The sequence below is a fragment of the Hemiscyllium ocellatum genome, chromosome 5, assembly GCF_020745735.1.
Source record: "Hemiscyllium ocellatum isolate sHemOce1 chromosome 5, sHemOce1.pat.X.cur, whole genome shotgun sequence".
NCBI lineage: Eukaryota > Metazoa > Chordata > Chondrichthyes > Orectolobiformes > Hemiscylliidae > Hemiscyllium > Hemiscyllium ocellatum.
The window spans coordinates 127,417,740-127,439,564 of NC_083405.1; the positions used below are offsets into that span (position 1 = coordinate 127,417,740).

General features: G+C 43.0%; 1 protein-coding gene across 1 annotated transcript in view; it reads right to left on the reverse strand.

Annotated features, from left to right (window-relative positions):
• Positions 1-3,300: 3,300 nt before the first annotated feature.
• Positions 3,301-21,825, reverse strand: part of xylb (xylulokinase homolog (H. influenzae)) — a 284,901-nt gene continuing 266,376 nt past the window's right edge. Inside the window, exon 19 of the mRNA XM_060825642.1 lies at positions 3,301-3,510. Within this exon, the coding sequence (XP_060681625.1) occupies positions 3,448-3,510 (63 nt within the window). The 3' untranslated portion in view covers positions 3,301-3,447. The remainder of the gene's footprint in view (positions 3,511-21,825) is intronic.

A 21,825-nucleotide genomic window follows, 5' to 3' on the forward strand; every position in this document is an offset into this window, starting at 1 on the left:
TTTATATCTGATATTTTTAAAATGTATGGATTATAAATTACTGGCATAGTTTTTAAAATGTGACACATAAATCACAAATAGCAACTTTTTTCCATTTATAGCTGGCCATATTGTAGCAAAAGTAAATCTATTACCTCTACGATCTGATAATTTGTCTCTTTTATTTAAAAAAGCCTATTCCGCTTCTGTACCAAATAACATTCCTCTTAATAGCTCTTCAATATTTCTATAAAACCTTCTTCCACTGGAGTTAAACTACCTCCCAAGTTTAACAAGATTCTCTAAACACCTCTCAATTTCCTGCAGGGAACATTTACCAGATGACAAGCTTCCCCAAGACAGAAGTTAGAGCATTTAGCATTCATTCTCTCACTTGCTACTTTTTGACATTCCTCTTCCTCCTTTTTGCATCATCATTGTGCTAATCAATGCCATCAATTCACATCAAAGTCTTTCATATTTGTTCCCCAGGATCTCAAGACTGGAATCCTGATCTTTTTCAAACAATCCTACATGGCCTATTCCCAATCCTGCTCTTATATTAGAGTCATAGAAATGTACAGCACGGAAACAGACCCATTGATCCAACTCGTAATGACAGGCACGTGGCTGGTTTCTCCTTTTCAGGATTTTAATATTCTGCCATTTGGCTCACATCTGCGAGTAAAAAATGAGGTCTGCAGATGCTGGAGATCACAGCTGCAAATGTGTTGCTGGTCAAAGCACAGCAGGCCAGGCAGCATCTCAGGAATAGAGAATTCGACGTTTCGAGCATAAGCCCTTCATCAGGAATCTATGAAGGGCTTATGCTCGAAACGTCGAATTCTCTATTCCTGAGATGCTGCCTGGCCTGCTGTGCTTTGACCAGCAACACATTTGCAGCTGGCTCACATCTGCCCCTTATAACACAACTACTACCTTTTGCAGGGATGAGGGGTTGGTTGGGAGGTGTCTGAAGCCAGACTTGGTGATACCTTATATCTGGATTCCTTGTCAGCCTAGTTCATTTGGAAACCTGTGCATTTCTTTTTGTTTTGTGGCCGACAACCCCATCAAGGGGTCCATAACAGGGACTTTCCCTGAACCTCCAAAACAGATTACAGGTAGTTCTCCTATAATGCAATAATTGTGTCCCCATTATAGAAAATAGCACAATGGGGCCTATGGGAAAAACAGGGTTAGAGCTCCAGCTTAGCGAACCTACCCATTTCTGGTCAGTTACAGAAATGCTAAGTTTTTACAAGCAAACTTTCCCAATGTATTGTTGTATTCCCAGCTCCTAGTGGAATGGAGTTTATCCAGAACCTGACTTTCGGCCAGGTGAAACTTTGTGAAACTTCTGGAAGGCTTTTTTTGGCACAAGTAAAATCTCCTTTTGTTCTCAGGGCTAAAGGGCTGGGGTACTCTGAACAACTGGAGGTTCTGATGGGTCTCAGGTTTCAGAGAGAATGAGGGGCCAAGACTCTCAGCTCCCTCCCCCACCCCCAACCTCCTTTTCAAACTGAGACTGGGTGAACTTGAATCAGGCAAAACTTGAGTGACTTGGGTGGGGTGGGGAGAGATGAAGGTCGCCAGTGGTCCACCTTTAGTTTCACACCTTCCCCCTTCCGCACACATATGCCTTTTCTTGTAAAGTCACTGTGTCTTGAAGCTTCAGATAGCCAGCAACTGAGCCTCTGCTTAACAAAAGGCCCTGCTTACTCTCCAACACCAGTGGACATTGCTGTATCTGCACCTTCATTTGCTCCCTATCTCTCTCTCTCTCTCTCTCTCTCTCCCTTCCATCTCCTCAGCCCCTACCCCCTTCCTAACTCCATGCATGATCCCAGTAAGTGCTCAAGCAAAATATTCCAATGTTCGCTTCTCCTAACTTAGTTGCAGATACAAGCAAAAATAATGCACACACAGAGGAGCCTGTTGCAATAGATGCACCAGCAGAATAAGTCACAGTTGGCTGGTAAAAAGGCGATGGAATCGAGTACAAAACAGTTAGCATTTTAAAAATTGCATTACAGCCAAATCACATTTACAAACTGTGCTTTATAGGAGAATAATCTGTATATTTAAAAAATGTTTCTGATTGCTCTTAATTTCTAAGGGGCCAGGATCAGGGAGAATTTGAGCAACCAATCCCTCGTGGTGGATAGGCTCCCCTGAATGTTCATGCAACACGGTATTGGAGACTTGGAAATTGAGATTTATGTTAATATTGAACCATCCTATGCATGGGGCAGCAATTCTGGCATGCTATTGCTGTGCCTCTGGAGTCACCCCAGTTTAAATGGAAATCACCTGCACTCTGGTCCAACGTGTAGCGGAACCATCTGAAAATTCCTCTGTCACAAACTAACCACTTCAAGAGTAGAGGAAGAGGTGAGCGGGTCCCTGCTACTACCTGAACACCAAGTTGAGCAAGCCATGAAAATATGACATAACACGAGACAATACAAGGAAAAATATACCATTTGCAGAAATTGACTTTATGGTCTGAAAATGTTTGAGTTGGATTCTTTATGAATGATTAAAGTGTTCTGTGAATCAATTTGTTATAGCAAAACGATCTAAATCTGTGTATAAGAAACCTGATTTCAAAGTTTGCAGATGATACAAAACTTGACAATATGGTACATCGTGTGCCATGTAGCAACAGATTTCAGGAGGGGGTAGACGAACTGTCTATTAAGTACCAAGCACTGCATAAGAAACAGGAAATGATGTATAATCTTAATGGTACTATTTTGAAGAAGGTGTGGAAACGGAGGGATCTAGGGATGCATAAATCAGATCTAAAGGTGTTGATACCTGTGGTTAAAAAGTGTCTGGGATTCTAGACTTTGTCAAAAGGAGCACTGATTATAAAAATAAGTGAGTCATTCCAATCTTTACCAATTTCTGTCTCAGGCTTCAGTTGGAGAATCGTGTACAATTCTGCCCACCACAACTGAGGTAGAATTTATAAGCCCTGTAGATGAGGACGTTCAGCTGGAAGATACCAGACAGGAGTGAGGGTTCCATCGAGAGACAGGACAAACTACTATAATTCCCCTTTGAGCAGAAAATGTTAAGGGAGACCTAATTGTTAAAATCAGAAATGCAGGAATTTTGGTAGAGAAAGAAATATAGAATCTGTAATCTCAGACAACAATTAAAGCAGCAACTAAAGGTCCTGGAATTAAGGTAAATACATTGAAGGGAAAATCTAGGAGACATACCTTCCCACAGAAGACTATTAAGATCGAGAACACAGTACCTAAAAGGATGGTGAATCAAATGTCATTGCAACCTTTAAAAGGCAAATGGATTTTGACAAAGAATAATTTCACGATTAAGCTGTGGTATGGTCCTAAATTAAACAGCTATTTCAAAGAGCCAGCTCAGGTATCACAGGCTGAATAGCCTCCCTTGATGGCACAAAATTCTAGGGTTCATATCAATGTTTTCCATTGATCAGCAGTCACTCCGCACCAACTTTTCCAGTTCCAAATATCGCGCTAGCATTGGTCCATATACCTAGAACAGAAACAACCAAAGACATTAAAAGGGAAAAAAAAACTCTGTATGCGTGAAGCTGTACATGTTTCACATTGCTATCCCCGTAACATAAAAATGAGAGCAGCATTATTTGAAATAAAAACTGGGGAAGCTCAGCAGGTCTGGCCATATCTGTGAAGAGGGAAGCAGAGTTCATGTTTGAAGTCCAGTATGATTCTTTTTTGAAATCTTCCAGCATATGCAGAATTTTGACTTTAGTTTAGTGGCACTATTCGTTTGGTACCAGATATCAAAAGCTTCACACAATGAAGCCGAAGTTCATATGAGATTGGAATACAATCAGTACTCCACACAGAGTGTGGGATGCAGAGTGATGACCAGCTGAGGTCACCATGAAGGTCCCTCACCTGAGGCATGGTGACTCTCAGGTTAAACTCAGCACCAGTCATCTCTCTCTGATGGAGCAAGTGCCATGGTTCTCTGAGACTATGATGGTTTTACTGCTAATATCAAAGCAATCTAAAGACTATTACAAAATAGGAATACATTGTTTGTGGACATTCCAGTATATTTAAGCTTTACGTGGGTTTAGACCACAATACACAGGAACAGAGTCAGGCCATTTGGCCCATCGCGTCTGCTCCACCATTCAATTATGGGTGATACCTGTCTTCTCCACATAAGCACTGATCCCCTCACTAATCAAGAACCTATTTAGATAAATAAGAGGTGCTGTAGTTTGGAAAGGCAAATTAGGACAGGATTTACACACTGGGGAGTGTTGCTGAACAAAGAGACCTTGGAGTGCAGGTTCATTGTTCCTTGAAAGTAGAGTTGCAGGTAGGTAGGATAGTGAAGAAGGTGTTTGGTATGCTTTCCTTTATTGATCAGAGCATCAAGTATAGGAGTTGGGAGGTCATGTTGCAACTGTACAGAACATTGGTTAAGCCACTTTTGCAATATTGTGTGCAGTTCTAGTCTCCCTCCTGTCAGAAGGACATTCTGAAACTCGAAAGGGTTCAGAAAGGATTTACAAGGATATTGCCATGGTTGGACAGTTTGAGCTATAGAGAGAAGTTGATTAAGTAGCAGCAGGAGTGGTGACAGCGAGGACCGGGGGGGCTGCCAGGAAGGTAAATTAATCCTTTAATAACTTATCTCGTGAATAGGCAGAGCACACGCTGAGCAGGAGCGGACACAGGACTGCTGAGGAAGTGAGGTAACGTATTCGGGCGGGTTACTTTACCCGGATCACTACTTTGGTAGTGTCTCCCACTCATCCTCTGTGTGCTGGATTGGTAAGGTCTCATTGGGAACTCAGAACTGTGGGAATGGATGTTAGGACAGTTGCATGGTCCTCCTGTAGAATGTGAGAGGTAAGGGGTCACCACTAGTGTCCCCACTCTTCATCTGTAGGAAGTGCACCCAATTCCAGCTCCTCGAAAACTACGTTAGGAACTGGAGCTAGATGAACTTCGGATCATTCGGGAGGCTGAGGGGATAATAGAGAGGAGTTACAGGGAGGTAGTCTCACCTCAGGTACAGGAAAAAGGTAGATGGATTACAGTCAGAAGACAGAAAGGGAACAGGCAAACAGTGCAGGGCTCCCCTGTGGCTGCTCCCCTCAATAATAAGTATACCGTTTTGGATAATGTTGGGGGAATGATCTACCAGGGGAAAGCCAGAGTGGCCAGCTCTCTGGCACTGAGCCTGGCTCTGTGGCTCAGAAGGGAAAGGGGGAGAATTGGTAGGAGACTCAATTGATAGAGGAACGGACAGGAGATTCTGTGGTTGCGAATGGGTCTCCTGGAAGGTATGTTGTTTCTCAGGTGCCAGGGTCCGGTTTGTCTCTGAGCGAGTCCACAAGATTCTGAAGGGAGAGGTTAGGCAGTCAGAAGTTGTGATGCACATTGGCACCTATGACATAGCCAGGAAAAGGGATAAGGATCTAAAAAGTGATTTCAGAGAGTTAGGTTGCAGGCTAAAAAGCAGGATGAGCAGAGTAATAATCTCAGGATTAGTACCCGTGCCGTGTGCTAATGAGGTGAGGAACAGGGAGCGAGTGCAGCTAAACCCGTGGCTAAAGGGTAGGTGCAAGAGGGAGGGCTTCAGATACGTAGATCATTGGTGTCCCTTCATGTACAGGTTCCACTTTCCCCAGAAGGTACCCCAATGTCCTGGGCGGGAGATTTACTAAAGCACTTCAGGAGGGTTTCAACTCGTTTAGCAAGGGATGGGAACCAGAGCTACAGATCAGTGGAGAGGATAGTTGTTGAAGGGGCAGATATAGAATATAGAGAGTCTGTCAGGAAGATACACAGTGGATAGGGCAAAGGTTTGGCTTAAAGTGTGTCTGTTTCAATGCAAGGAGTGTCAGGAATAAGAGTGAGCATGGATCAGTACCTGGAACTACAATGCTGTAGCCATAACAGAGACATGGCTTTCACAAGGGCAGGAATGGTTGCTGGATGTTCCAAGGGTTAGATCTTGTAAAACGAACAGGGAGGGGGGTAAAAGAGAAGGGGGAGTAGCATTGTTAATTACAGAGTGGATCACAGCTGCAGAAAAGGGGGTTGTTGACAAGGGTTTGTCTACTGAATCAGTACGGTGGAAATCAGTAACAGGAAAGGAGTAGTCACTTTATTGGGTGTTTTCTATAGATCCCCCAATAGCAGTAGAGAGATGGAAGAACGAATTGGACAGCAGATCTTGGAAAGGAGCAGATGTAACAGAGTTGTTGTTATGAGTGACTTCAACTTCCTCAATATTGACTGGAACCTCCTCAGTGCAGATAACTTTGTGTCTCTGAGACAGGCAAGGAATGGTAAGGTGAAGGAGCCTTGGATGAAAAGAGCAGAGGAGGTTCTTGTCAAAAGGAAGTATGAAGCTTACCTAAGGTTGAGGAAGCAAAGATCTGGCACAGCTTTAGAGGATTACAGGGTAGCTAGGAAAGATTGAGGTGTACAAGGTAATGAGAGGCATAGATAGAGTAGTTAGCCAAAGACTTTTCTCCAGGGCAGAAATGGCTGTCATGAGGGGTCATAATTTTAAGATGATTGGAGGGAGGTATTGGGGAGATGTCAGAGCTAGGTTCATTATGCAGAGAGTGGTGGGTGCGTGGAATGCACTGCCAGTGGTGGTACTAGAGGCAGAGAAACTACGGACATTTAAACGACTGTTGACAAACAAATGGATGGCAATAGGTTAGGAGAAAGTGAGGACTACATATACTGGATTTCAGAGTCGAGAGTGTAGTGCAGGAAAAGCACAGCAGGTCAGGCAGAGGTATAGGATGTGTAGGTTAAGTTGATCTTAGATTAAGATAAATGCTCAGCACAACATTGTGGGCCGAAGGGCCTGCACTGTGCTATACTGTTTTATGTTTATGTCTAAGCTGGAGCTGTTTTCCCTGGAGTGTCGTAGGCTGAGGGTGACCTTACAGAAATTTACAAAATCATGAGGGCCATGGATAGGCTAAATGGACAAGATCTTTTCCCTGGGGTGGGGAAGACCAGAATTAGAGGACATAGGTTTAGGGTGAGGGGGGAAGAGTTTAGAAAGCATGTGTGGGGCAATTTTTTCATGTAGAGTGTGGTGTGTGGATGGATGAGCTGCCAGAGGAAGTGGTGGAGGTCGGTACATTTACAACAATTAAAAGGCATCTGGATGGGCACCTGAATAAAAAGGATTTAGAGGGATATGGGCCAAGTGCTGGCAAATGGGACTAGATTATTTTAGGATATCTGGTCAGCATGGACAGGTTGGACTGAAGCATCTTGTTTTTGTCCAATGTGTGCAGGAGGATTCCTGACACAGTATGTTGATAGGCCAACAACAGGCAAAGCCATATTGGATTTGGTAATGAACCCGGCCAGGTGTTAGAGTTGGAGGTAGGTGAGCACTTTGGTAATAGTGACCATAATTCGAGGTGACATAGCTTTAAATTGAGGGGTGTCAGACATAGGACAGATGTCAGAGGTGGTTTCTTTAATCAGAGAGTAGTAAAAGTGTGGAAAGCCCTACCTGCAACAGTAGTAGACTCACTAACTTTAAGGCATTTAAATGGTCATTGGATGAAAATGGAATTGTGTAGGATAGATATGCTTCAGGTTAGTTCCACAGGCCCGTGCAACATTGAGGGCCGAAGGGCCTGTACTGCACTGTAATGTTCTATGTTCTATCTGTTTCTATGCTGTACATCTCTATGACTCTATAACTCTATCTCTGTCTTAAGTAACGCTTAATGATTTGGCCTCCACAGCTCTCTGCGGCAATGAGTTCCACAGAGTCAACGCCCTCTGGCTGAAGAAATTCCTCCTCATCTCAGTTCTAAAGAATCATCCCTTCACTCTGAGGCGTTGCCTTCCACTGTGTACGGACCCAGAGTCCTCAACCGCCCCTCATATGATTTATGGTTTATAGACAGTTAGCATAATTTCAGCTATGTACAGATGTATTTGAGTAATTGTGCATGAGGATCACAGAAGGTGCCTGCTTTGGTGAGCATGTTCTATGGGTGTGAACTTTATTTTGATTATGGAATAACAACGGCAGAACCGCCTCAATAAATTCCCTGGAGGACTATGCATCATCACTGCCAACTCACACTTGAAATCCACTAACAGTTTATTATGTAAATTGTCACATGTGCAGGTAGAAGTATAAGCTACAGCTTTAGCAAGGGAAGTCAATTAAAAGCTGCTACCAGCTGGATTTTGATTCAGTGACTGAATTCACAGTGATTAAAATATACTAATAAGTTCATTTAAGAAAAGGTGTGACAATAGCTTTTTGCTGTTGACAATTATATCTAGAATTATGTGACAGAGCTACATTGCTTTCCTATTGCTTTCGTGCAATGTTACACCAAATATGTGGATCTTTTTTTTTTGTTGCCAGCAGCAGTGGGACCACCTTGCAGAGGACAGACATAGAATCCAGCATTTGCATGGGATTAAAGGCAATATAAAGCAGTTTTCTTAACTTGAGAGACACTGTCCTCTAACCCATGTTAATCAAAGGTACTAAGTCACTGAATCTGATTCTCCCATTCATTCGAACAAGAGGAGACTGTTCAGCACCTCAAGCTTGTTCCAGCATTTAATATGATCCTGGCTGAGCTGAACACTTACCTACATTTGCTCCATACTCTTTAATAACTTTAAACACAAAAAATTCAGCCTTATTCCTGATACTTTCAATTGATCCAGAATTTACAGCCTTCTAGAAAGAAGAATTTCGGATTCTGACTTACAGTTATGCATCTTTTCTGGATTTTTCAGTGAAAGAAATTTTGATGTTAAAACAGTTTTTTTTTCTCAACAGCAGTTTATTGTCAGGTACAGAGGGTGTAAAAGATATCTGTTTTTAAAAAAAATCATAGCAGATAGAGGATTCAAATCCATTTATTGCCCCTGGGATTATTCCAGTCAAATCTCCTTTCACAAAAAATTTATAATTGCATACAGTACATTTACAGGAGCTAGGGGCTGTGATGGATGGCAGTTATAGGAAGGGAGAAAAAACATAGATATCACCAGAAAAGGTAGGAGAGAGAGGCAAGTAGTGCAGGACTCTCCTGTGCTATCCCCATTTCAAACAAGTATGCTGTTTTGGCAAAGGTAGGGGGTGATGGACTCTCAGGGGAATGCAGCACGAACAACCAAGTTTCTGGTACCAAAACTGGCTCTAATGTAACAAAGGGTACATCAGGATCCAAGCCATTGACTGTGTTAGGGGATTTTCAAGTCAGAGGCACAGACAGACGTTTCTGCAGCCAACAGCGAGAAATCAGAATGGAGTGTTGCCTCTCTGGTGCCAGGATCAAGGATATCTCGGACAGAGTGCAGAATATCAAAGTGGAGTGGACTCAGCAGGAGGCCATTATACACACTGAAACTAATGACATAGGACAGGAAAAGGATGAGATTCTGAAGGGAAAACATAGAAAGTTAGGCAGGAATTTAAAAAGGCGATCCTTGAGGGTAGTAATATCTGGATTACTCCTGGTGCTACAAGCTAGTGAGGGTAGGAATAGGAGGATAGAGGAGATTAATACATGGCTGAGGAGCTGGTGCAGGGGAGAAGGATTCCCTTTGTTGGATCATTGGAATCTCTTCTGGGGTAGAAGTGACTAGTATAGAACATAGAACATAGAAAAGTACAGCACAGAACAAGCCCTTTGACCCATGATGTTGGGCCAAGGTTTAATCCTAATGTAAAATATAGTAACAACCTACGCACCCCTCAAATCGCTGCTATCCATGTGCATGTCCAGCAGTCACTTAAATGTCCCTAATGACTCTGCTTCCACCACCACACTGGCAACGCATTCCATGCATTCACAACTCTCTGCGTAAAGAACCTACCTCTGACGTCTCCTTTATACCTTCCTCCTAATATTTTCAAACTATGACTCCTCATACCAGTCAATCCTGGGGGAAAGTCTCTGGCTATGGGCTCTATCTGTTCCACTCATTATTTTGTACACTTCGATCAGTCTCCTCGCGTCCTCCTTCTCTCCAGAGAGAAAAGTCTGAGCTTATTCAACCTTTCTTCATAACGCAAGCCCCCCACCACCGCACCTCCCCCCCTCCCCGCCCCTTCCGTCCAGGCAGCATCCTGGTAAACCTTCTTTGCAAACCTTCTCTCCAAAGCCTCTATCTTTCCTATAGCAGGGCGACCAGAACCGGACACATTATTCTAAGTGTGGTCTCACCAGGGACTTGTAGAGCTGCAGCAAAACCTTGCAGCTCTTAAACTCGATCTTCCTGTTAATGAAAGCCAAAACACCACATGCTTTCTTAAGAACCCTATCCACTTGGGTGGCAACTTTGAGGGATCTATGTACTTCCACACCCAGATCCCTTTGTTCCTCCACATTGCCAAAATTCCTGTCTTTAATACTATATTCAGCATTCGAGTTCAACCTTCCAAAATGCATCACTTCACATTTATCCAGGTTGAACTCCATCTGCCATTTCTCAGCCCAGCTCTGCATCCTGTCTATGTCGCGCCGCAGCCTGCAGTAGCACCCTATACTATCGACAACACCTCCAACCTTTTGGTCATCTGCACTAACCCACCCTTCAACCTCCTCATCCAAGTCATTTATAAAAACTACAAAGAGCAGAGGCCCAAGAACAGAGCCCTGCGGGACCCCACTCAACACTGACCTCCAGGAAGAATACATTCCATCTATAACCACTTTCTGACTTCTGCCAGCCAGCCAATCCTGAATCCAAATGGCCAAATCTCCCTGTATCCCACATTTCCTGACTTTATGAATGAGACTACCGTGGGGAACCTTATCAAATGCCTTGCTGAAGTCCACATACACCACATCCACTGCTTGACCGTTGTTGACCTGTCTTAACACCTCCTCAAAGAACTCAATAAGATTTGTGAGGCATGACCTGCCCCTCACAAAACCATGTTGACTGCCTTTAATCACATTATGCTTTGCCAAATAGTTATAAATCCTATCCCTCATAATTCTTTCCAAAACTTTGCTGACCACAGATGTGAGAATGACTGGTCTGTAATTGCCAGGGATTTCCCTCTTACCATTCTTGAAAAGAGGAACAACATTCGCCTCCTTCCAATCCTCCGGTACGACTCCCATTGAGAGTATGGAGGCAAATATCCTCGCCAGCAGCTTAGCAACCTCCTTTCTCGCTTTCCGGAGCAAACTAGGATAAATCCAGTCTGGCCCTGGGGACATATCAATCTTAATGTTTCCCAAAATTTCTAGCACATCAGCTTCATCAATCTTGATCTGGTCAAGACTGTATCCCAGCTCCTCTAAGTTTTGATTCACAACAAGGTCCCTTTCCTTGGTGAAAGCCGAAGCAAAAAACTCATTTAGGGCTTCCCCTAACTGCTCAGACTCCACGCACAAGTTCCCTCTGTTATCCGTGATCGGCCCTACCTTCTCCCTGATCATTCTCTTGTTCCTCACGTATGAGTAAAATGCCTTTGGGTTCTCCCTAATCCTTCTTGCCAAGCCTTTCTCGTGCCCCTTCTTGGCTCTCCTCAGTCCATTTCTGAGCTCCTTTCTAGCAAGCCTGTAATCCTCTAAATCTGTGCTAGATCCTTGCTTCCTCCACGTTACGTAAGCTGCCTTCTTCCTTTTGACTAGAAGTTACCCCTTCTTACCTGTCTCAGAGGAACAAATTCATGCATCACTTGGAACAACTGCTTATTAAATAGTCTCCACATGTCTGCTGTGCCCTTTCTGTGGAACAATTGTTCCCAGTCTGTACTTCCCAACTCCTGTCTGATAGCGTCATAATTTCCTATTCCCCAATTAAATATCTTCCCTCAGTAACTGCTCCTTTCACTCTCCAAGGCTATGCTTAATGTGAGGCAGTTGTGATCACTTTCACCAAAGTGCTCTCCCACCGCGAGATCTGACACCTGTCCTGGTTCGTTGTAAAGCACCAAATCCAAAATGGCCTCTCCCCTCATCGGTCTGTCAACATACTGAGTAAGGAAACCCTCCTGAACACACCTGACAAAAACAGCTCCATCCCAACCATCTGCACTCAGGAGGTTCCACTCGATATTGGGTAAGTTGAAATCACCCATAACAACAACCCTGTTACTTGTGCATTTTTCCAGAATCTGCCCGCCCATAAGATCTTCACTCTCTCTACTGCTATTAGATGGTCAGTAGGAAACCCCCAATGCGGTGGCTGTTCCCTTGCTGTTCTTAACTTCCACCCATACTGACTCTGTAGACAAACCTTCTTCAACAACCTTCGTTTCTGTAGCAATGCTACACCCTTCCTCTTTTTCCACCCTCCTTGTTCTTTTTAAACATTCTAAACCCTGGAACATCAAGCAACCATTTCTGCCCCTGTGAAACTCACATCTCCGTTATGACCACAACATTGTTGTGGGTGGCACAGTGGTTAGCACTGCTGCCTCACAGCGCCAGGGACCCGGGTTCATTTCCCACCTCAGGTGACTCTATGTGGAGTTTGCACATTCTCCCAGTCTCTGTGTGGGTTTCCTCTGGGTGCTCTGGTTTCCTCCCACAGTCCAAAAATGTGCAGGTTAGGTGAATTGGCCATGCTAAATTGCCTGTAGTGTTAGGTGAAGGGGTAAATGTAGGGGAATGGGTCTGGGTGGATTGCGCTTCGGTGGGTCGGTGTGGACCTGTTGGGCCGAAGGACTTGTTTCCACACTGTAAGTAATCTAATCTAATCTAATCGTAGCCCCGAGTACTGATCCATGCTCTCAGTTTGTCATTCTTATTTCAGACACTCCATGCATTGAACCACCTGATGAAGGAGCAACGCTCTGAAAGCTAGTGCTTCCAATTAAACCTGTTGGACTATAACCTGGTGTTGTGATTTTTAGCTTTGCATTAAAGCAGATATACTTTAACCCATCCCTTTGTTTCATCGCATGATAAACCTTCCCGATAGATTCAATACATCCTGTCACTGCTCCATCTGCAACTGACCTCCTCTCAGACATGTGGCTCTGATTCTCACCCCCTGCCAGTTTAAACTCACATGTCACATCACATGAGCAAATCTCCCACCCAGGACATTTGAGCCCCTCCAGTTCAGGTGCAACCCATCCTTCATGTATAAGTCCCACTTCCCCAGAACGTATCCCAGTGGTCTAGGTATCTGAAGCCCTCCCTCCTGCACCAGCCTCGCAGCCATGTGTTAAGCTGCATTTGCTGACTGTTCCTCATCTTACTATCCCGTGGCACCAGTAGCAAACCTGAGATCACTACTCTACTCGTCCTGCTCTTCAGCTTCCAACCTAACTTTCTGTAGTCACTTTTCAGATCCTCTATCCCTTTCCTGCTATATCATTGGTGCCAATATGTACCACGATTACTGGCTGCTCACCCTCCCCCTTCAGAATATTGTAAACCCGATCGACGACATCCCGGACCCTGGCACTGGGGAAGCAACATACCTTCCGGGTGTCCCGTTCCTGACCACAAAATCTCCTGTCAATCCGTCTAACTATTGAGTCCCCTACCACTAGCGCTTTTCTATTTGCCCCTCTTCTCTTCTGAGCCACAGTGCCAGGTTCAGTGCCAGAGACCTGACAACTATGGCTTTCCCCTGGTAGGCAGTTCCCACCAGCAGTATCCAAAACGGTATGCTTATTGCTGAGGGGAACGGCCACAGGGGATCCCTGCTCTGACCGTCAGTTCCCTTTCCTCCCCCTGACAGTAACCCAGCTGTCCTTATCCTGTGTCTGGGGAGTGACCACCTCCCTGGACATCCTCCCAATTTCCCACTCAGCCTCCCGGATGATCTGTAGTTCATCCAGCTCCAGCTCAGTTCCCTAACTCGAGGAGCTGGAATTGGGTGCACTTCCCACAGGTGTTGTCGACAGAGACACATGAAGTGTCTCTCACCTGACACATTCTGCAGGAGGAACATGCAACTGCCCTAACATCCATATCCCGCTACTCTGAAAGCCCGCACAGAACTAAATGAAGGAAGAGAAGAATAAAAAAGAGAAACCTGAAAACTTACCGAGTTTACAGACTCTTTAGTAAGGTTAGAGGAGGTGGTTGGGAGTATAAGGATGGATTGCACCTAAATTGGAAGGGGACTAAAATACTGGCAGGGAGATTTGTTGGAGCTGCTTGGGAGGATTTAAACTAGTAAGTGGGGAGAGGGGGGTGCCCAGGGAGATACTGAGGAAAGTTATCAATCTGCGACTGGTACAGCTGGGAAAAGCATCAAGTCAAACAGTCTGGGCAGGCAGGACAAAGCAGAGAATGTGGTAAATTAAACTGCATTTACTTCAATGCAAGAGACCTAACAGGGAAGGCAGATGAACTCAGGGCATGGTTAGGAACATTGGACTGGGATATCATAGCAATTTTAGACACGTGGCTCAGGAATGGACAGGACTGGCAGCTTGATGTTTCAGGATATAAATGGTTTAGGAAGGATAGAAAGGGGAGCAAGTGAGGAGGGGAAGTAGCATTTTAGATAAGGGACAACATTATGACTGTACTTAGGGAGGATATTCCTGGGAATAAGTCCAGGTAAGTTATTTGGAAAGAGCTGTGAAATAAGAAATCTTATTTGGGTTGTATTATAGACGCCCCCCCCCCCCCAAATAGTTAGCCGGAAATTGAGAAACAAATTTTTAAGGATATCTCAGTTATGTGTCAGAACAATAGGGTAGTAATTGTAGGGGATTTTAATTTTCCAAACATAGACTGGGACTGCCATTGCGTTAAGGGTTTAGATGGAGAGGAATTTGTTAAGTGTGTACAAGAAAATTTTCTGCTTCAGTATGTGGATGTACCTACTAGAGAAGGTGCAAAACTTGACCTGCTCTTGAGAAATAAGGCAGGGCAAGTGACTGAAGTGTCAGTGAGGGAGCACTTTGGGGCCAGCGACCATAATTCTATCACTTTTAAAATAATGATGGAAAAGGTTAAAGTTCTAAATTGGAGGAAGGCCAATTTTGACAATAATAGGCAAGAACTTTCAAAAGTTGATTGGAGGCGGATGTTTGAAGGTAATAGGACAGATGAAAAATGTGAACCCTTCAAAAATAAGATAAAGAGAGTCCAGAGACAGTATGTTCCTGTTAGGGTGAAAGGCAAGACAGGTAGGTATAGGTATGCTGGATGATGAGAGAAGTTAAGGTTTTGGTCGAGAAAAAGAAGGAAGCATGTATCAGGTATGGACAGCAGAAATCGAGCAGAAGAGTATAAAGGCAGTCAGAATATACTTAAGATGGAAATCAGGAGGGCAAAAAGGGGACATGAGATAGCTTTGGCAAATCGGGGTAAGGAGAATCCAAAGGGATTTTATAAATACACTAAGGACAAAAGGTTAACTAGGGACAAAATAGAATCTTTCAAAGATCAGTAAGGTAGACTGTGTGGAACCGCAGGAGATGGGGGAGATGCTATACTTTGCTTCGACTTTTACAGAGAAGCTTTGATTATTCGAAGGACACGGGCGGGGAGTATTTTATTTGGTTAAACGAATTCTGGATAATCAAATGACAGATAACATAATTTAGCTGAGCACTGGGACCTTGCGATCTTGCCGGATAATCTGATATTCAGATAATCAAATGCCAGATAATCGAGGTTCCTCATACTGTGAAGAAGGACATGGAAGATATAGAACATAGGGAAATAGTTGGTGACATCTTGAAAAATGTCCATATTACAGAAGAGGAGGTGCTGGATGTCTTGAAACGCATAAAGGTGGATAAATCCCCATGACCTGATCAGGTGTACCCTAGAATTCTTGTGGGAAGCTAAGGAAGTGATTGCTGTGCCCCTTGCTGAATACTTGGATCATTGATAGTTACAGGTGAGGTGCCAGAAGACTGGACGTTGGCTAATGTGGTGCCACTATTTAAGAAGAGTGGTAAGGATAAGCCAGGGAACTATAGACCAGTGAGCCTGACATCGGTGGTGGGCAAGTTGATGGAGGGAATCCTGATGGACAGGATGTATATATATTTGGAAAGGCAAGGACTGATTAGGGATAGTCAACATGGTTTTATGCAAGGGAAATCATGTCTCATAAACTTGATTGAGTTTTTAGAAGAAGTAACAGAGAGGATTGATGAGCCCAGAGTGGTGGACGTGGCCTATATAGACTTCAGTAAGGCATTTGACAAGGTTCCCCATGGGAGACTGAGTGGCAAGGTTAGATCATATGGAATACAAGGAGAACTAGCCATTTGGATCAGAACTGGCTCAAGAGTAGAAGACAGAGGGTGGTGGTGGACTGAGGTGGTGGTGGACAATTTTTCAGACTGGAGGCCTGTGACCAGCAATGGGCCACAAGAATCGTTGCTGGGTCCACTGCTTTTCACCATTTGTATGAACGATTTGGTTGTGAACATAGGAGGTATAGTTATTAAGTATAGTTGCAGATGACACCAAAATTGGAGGTTTAGTGGACAGCAAAAAAGGTTACCTCAGAGTTCAGCAGGATCTTGATCAGATGGGCCAATGGACCAAGGGTTGGCAGATGGAGTTTAATTTAGATAAATTTGGAAAGGCAAATCAGGGCACGGCTTATACATTTAATGGTAAGTGTTGCTGAACAAAGAGACCTTGCAGTTCAGCTTCATAGTTCCTTGAAAGTGGAATCTCAAGTAGATAGGATAGTGAAGGCGGCATTTGGTATGCTTCCCTTTATTGGTCAGGTATTGAGTACAGGAGTTGGGAGGTTACGTTGCGGCTGTACAGGACATTGATTCGGCCACTTTTGAAATATTGTGTGCAATTCTGCTCTTCCTCCTATAGGAAGGATGTTGTGAAATTTGAAAAGGTTCAGAAAAGATTTACAAGGATGTTGCCAGTATAGGAGGGTTTGACCGATAGGGAGAAGTTAAATAGGCTGGGGTTGTTTTCCCTGGAGCATTGGAGACTGAGGGAAGACCTTTATAGAGGTTTATAAAATTATGAGGGGCATGGATAGGGTAAATAGACCAGGTCTTTTCCCTGGGGTGGGGGAATCCAGATCTAGAGGGCACAGGTTTAGGGAGAGGGTAAAGATGTAAAAAGGAGCTAAGGGGCAAAGGGTGGTGTGTGTAAGGAATGAGCTGCCAGAGAAGTGGTGGAGACTGATACAAATAAAATATTTAAAAGGCATCTGGATGGACTCATGAATAGGAAGGGTTTCAAGGGATATGGCCCAAATGCTGGCAAATGGGACTAACTTAATTTAGGATATCTGGTTGGCATGGATGACTTAGACCAAATGATCTGTTTCTGTGCTGTACATCTTTATGACTCTATGACTTTCAGACACTGCTCCCTCCCTTCCAGCTCAGTGTATGTCAGGAAGACAGGGGGAATCTGACACTGCGCTCACTCAGAAAATTTGCATTTTTAACTTTTAAAAATAGTTGCGATTGCTTTGAATGTTGTTAACAAGATTTTCATTCTTTGTGTTTGACAAATTTTTAATCTAAAAGAGAAAATCAAAGTAACATTTGAATTGTCAACAGACCAACCAGTTTTCTTAAATAAATGACTGTATCCCCATGTGTACAACCAAAATATTTATTGAACCTAAAGTCTTTAGCCATTCTTACAGCCTTTATTCCTTAAGGGGTAGATTACTATGTGGCACCTCGTTAACAGCCTTTGGAAAATCCAGCTACATGCTATTAAAAAAAAGTTGCCTTCTTCTACCAGCCTATTCATTGCCTCAAAAGATTCTCAATTTTCTTGAGTGCCCTTGGACAAATTCTGCGAGGATGAGCAGAATGCTATGTTTTAAAGGCCTGTGGGCTATCAAGAGATAAATCTGTAGCTTTGATGACAGTTAATTCTGAGCCAACTATGCACTACAATGTTTGTACCAGTATTGACTACTAAGAGTCATAGAGTCATACAGTACAGAAACAGACCTTTGAAGGAGGCCAGAGGTTGGGAATCTGTGGAATTCTATTCAGCAGAGGGCTATTTGAGGCTGGTTCATTTAGTATATTCATAACTGATGTGGATAGATTTTTGATCAGTAAGGGTATCGGGGTTATGGGGAAAGAGGCAGGGAAGTGGAGTTGATCAAATCAGGTATGATCTCATTGAATGGTGGAGCAGATTTGATGGGCTGAATGGGCTACTTCTGCTCTTACATCCTATTGAAGCAGATTCAATTGTAATGCTTAAAACAGAATTTGTTAAGTGCTTGTAAAAGACTGCATGCAGTAATGGGATTAAATGGATACTTATCAAAGTTTGAACAAGCCCAATAGAGAAAATGGCCTCTTTCTGTGCTGTATCATTCAATGAATAATAGTAGTCATCAGCTATGACTCCTTCATTGTTTAACAGTCTTCTCATTATTTAAAGAAGAAACGACAAATGTCCAGTCTTGATTCAGGAGGCTTGTCAGATACATGGAAAATTATTTATCAGCTTGTAAGACTGTCAGGTGTTCTATCTTGAGCAAATTTGCATTTATAACTGATTCCATTGACAAGCCTCACACATGTAGCGCAAAGTGCTCCACATGAATTTGGATGTTTAGTTCTCAACCTACACCTTTTAAGATAATCGGGTCAAACTGGCTCAGGGAAAAGATTGATTTATTGTTATCACATATATTGAGATACAGTGTTGTTTTGTTTGCGTTATATGGTACTTGCCAATTTAAGTCTGTGAGATTGTTGCAGGATCTAAAAATGGAGGATGGACACATTCATCCTTTGACTGATAGAAACATACTTCACTTGCAGCCAGGCTCACAATAGCTGAATGAATTGGTTTGGTTGATGACTAACTTCCCTCCATGCTCCAGTGATGACTATCAAGGCCATGTTTCAAGCTCAAGCAGAATTCTGCTCTTTCAAAGTACCTCCCGCAACAAGGCATTCAACTCTTCAGCATCAAAGCATTGACCATGTGTCTCTACGATGTTGTGCAAACAATCAGGCAGCCTTTTTGATACAACACAACTTTGCTTTGTGTGACAAACTGCTGTCCCTCATGAGCATTGTGCTCTTATTGGATTTTGCAATCCCTAGGCAACTGCAAGAACAATCAATTAGCCTCAGCTTCTCAAAGAGCAAGATTTGGCTTGCAAAACGCAGCACTATGCAACGATGGGAGTGCATATACACAATATTTTGAATATCACAAATCTATGGCTCATATCTCAAGTAGATCCAACCAAAATATAACTCTACCACCAATTCCTAAGGAGTTTACTTCAGATATGTTTACGTCATGACAAAAATTGCTGAGCTGGGGTATGGGTTTCTATAAGGAGTTTGTAGATGATGGGCTGAATTTTAATTCAGTTTTATTTTCTCAATCAACCACAAGCTGAGGTCACCAGCATTTAGTGGGAAGAACTAGCTGGTAAGCTACAATGATTGACATAGTAATGGCATGATGATGCAACATTAGTTAGAAAAGCAATTTTTAAAATAAAAAATAACTCATTCGCCCCTATATAAATCACACAGCTTGTCTACTTCAACCCTGTCTAATCGAGAAGTAGACTAATTGATGAAACATCACATCAAGAATCAGCCAAGGTTTGCAAGAAAGAAAGTTTCATTCGTCAGCAAAAGTCACAAGTCAAATTAGCAAGAAAAAGTCATGGTGCATTTATCAGTGTCTGATCTCAGTGACACATATTCTCACTCTACAACCTGGAGGAAAATGGATGATTAGTGTGTGAGGCTGTCAGACTCTGATAAGTGATTTATTCCCTCGCTGGTAAATCTTGCTAGCAAGAAGGTCTAAGATTAATCTGTAGAAATATATGATACATAGACTCCTTTTTTTTCATCATGTCCAATAAACTGGAATAGGTATTAATGAAAGATTTAACAAAACCTATGGGAAATATGAAATTATCCTGAAACTATTGCCTGGAAGGTACTGCCAGTATTACAGTAAGCTGTTCTAGCCAGCAGTCATTTCAGGAATGAGGAGCAGTATGTCTTAACCCGTTGTTATCACAGACCTACCTGTAAAATTACTGGTAAAAAGTAGAAGTTTGTTACTGCTGGATGGTGGCTTAATGCACTAGCCAGATTATTAGTATTGGCAGAAGAAATCCTTTACAATGTTTTGTTTTCTTTCTGTTTCAATGTTTTACTTGTTGTGAGGAGGTGAACAATGCAGCCAAGAGCTGACATTAGAATGTGGGTGGGGTGTCCTTTATCACCAGAAGCTGCTGGTCAATCAGAAGACAACTGGGTGAGACCTAATCCTTAGCATACCCAGCAGCAAGAAGGTACGTGATCTGTATCTTCTTTTCCTGGGGTGGCAATTGTAGGGAGAGTACTGAGGGTCGGAGTGAAGGGCATTGGTTGACTTTCAGAGGCTACTGCCTTGTGATTCTCTCCACCATATTCCATATTTTTACTGTATCCAGTTTGGGCAATTCGAGGCTCCCTTACCCTCAACTCAACAAGTAGCTCACTCTGGTTTCCCAGTCAGAAAGCTTCCCACCAGGAAGGCAGATGACCAAGGAGTTGGTGAGTTGAGGTTCTTAGATGGTCAATAATTGACACTTATGAGCCTTAATTTGTACCAGGTCAAGAAAGTCCCTAAAATGTTGATCTCTTCGTACAGAACTTGATTGGCGAAGCGGTGAGAAGTAGGTGAATACCTCTCCAGGATCCGTCTGTCCAATTATTTACTCGCCTTGCCATTTCTATGTAGTGGACAATTACATCCTGAGTCAGCCACATTGTGTGGGACTTCAACTAGTGTGTACCAGACAGAGAGGCGATGGCTGGTTCCCTTCTGTGAAGGATACTCATGAACTAGATAGATTTTAACATTCACTGGTAAATTGTACAGGCAATTTTAGTTTCTACAAATTGCACACCAGAAGCCCAAAACTTAGTCCAGTGAACTAGCAGCCATACTAACAACCAATTCAAGATGATCAGTTGGCTCATTTATGCTTAAAAGCAGTGAGATATTCACACAAAGAGACCCATTCTTTATAAGTAAAAGCAATGCGTTCAAGCCTTGTCTTTCTTGAAAGCCTCTATCCTCTGTTGCTTTTTCCATGGCAATGCTTTGGCCAATTTCCCCCTGTAGTATAAATTATCGTGATCATTTAAATTGTGAAATTCTTGCCTTTATCCTGATGAATGCAAGTCAAATGTTTTCAACATTTCATCTCTTTTCAGCAATATTCAAATTATATGCCACCAAGCAACTGAAAGTGGCTTTTGCATAAAGGATCCCAAATCCTTGGCAAGCCAGGAGGGCGGAACTGAAAACAATGAATTAGCTATTACAATACAACAAGAAAAGCTAGTAAAAAAGTATTCAATCCAAAAACCTTCCAATAAACAAGCATTAGAAGTGACCATTCAATATATTGCATTGCAGGTACCTAATGTAATCTTTCCAAATCACCATAAGACCATCAGAAATAGGCATAGGAGTAGCTACTCAGCCCCTTGAGCCTGCTCTGTCATTCAATAGGATCATGGCTGATCCTCTCAGCATTTACTCTGTCAAATCCCTTAGGATCAGATATGGCAAATTTAATGTTAATATTCATTTAAACAGGGCTAGAAAACAAGAGCGGAAATACATTGCTGAGTCTATGGTCAGAGCATATTTGGAATAAAGTGAGCAGTTCTGGTCCCACTATCTAAGGAAGGAGGTGCTGGTGGTTACATGAGGTTTACAAGAATGATCCCATGGATGAAGGGCTTGTCATATGAAGAGCAGTTAAGATTTTGGATCTGTACTCGGGAGTTTAGAAGGATGGGGGAATCTCATTGAAACTTATAGAAAACTGAGAGGCCGGGATAGAATGGATATGGAGAAAATGCTTTCACTGGTAGGGCAGACTAGGACCTAAGGGCACA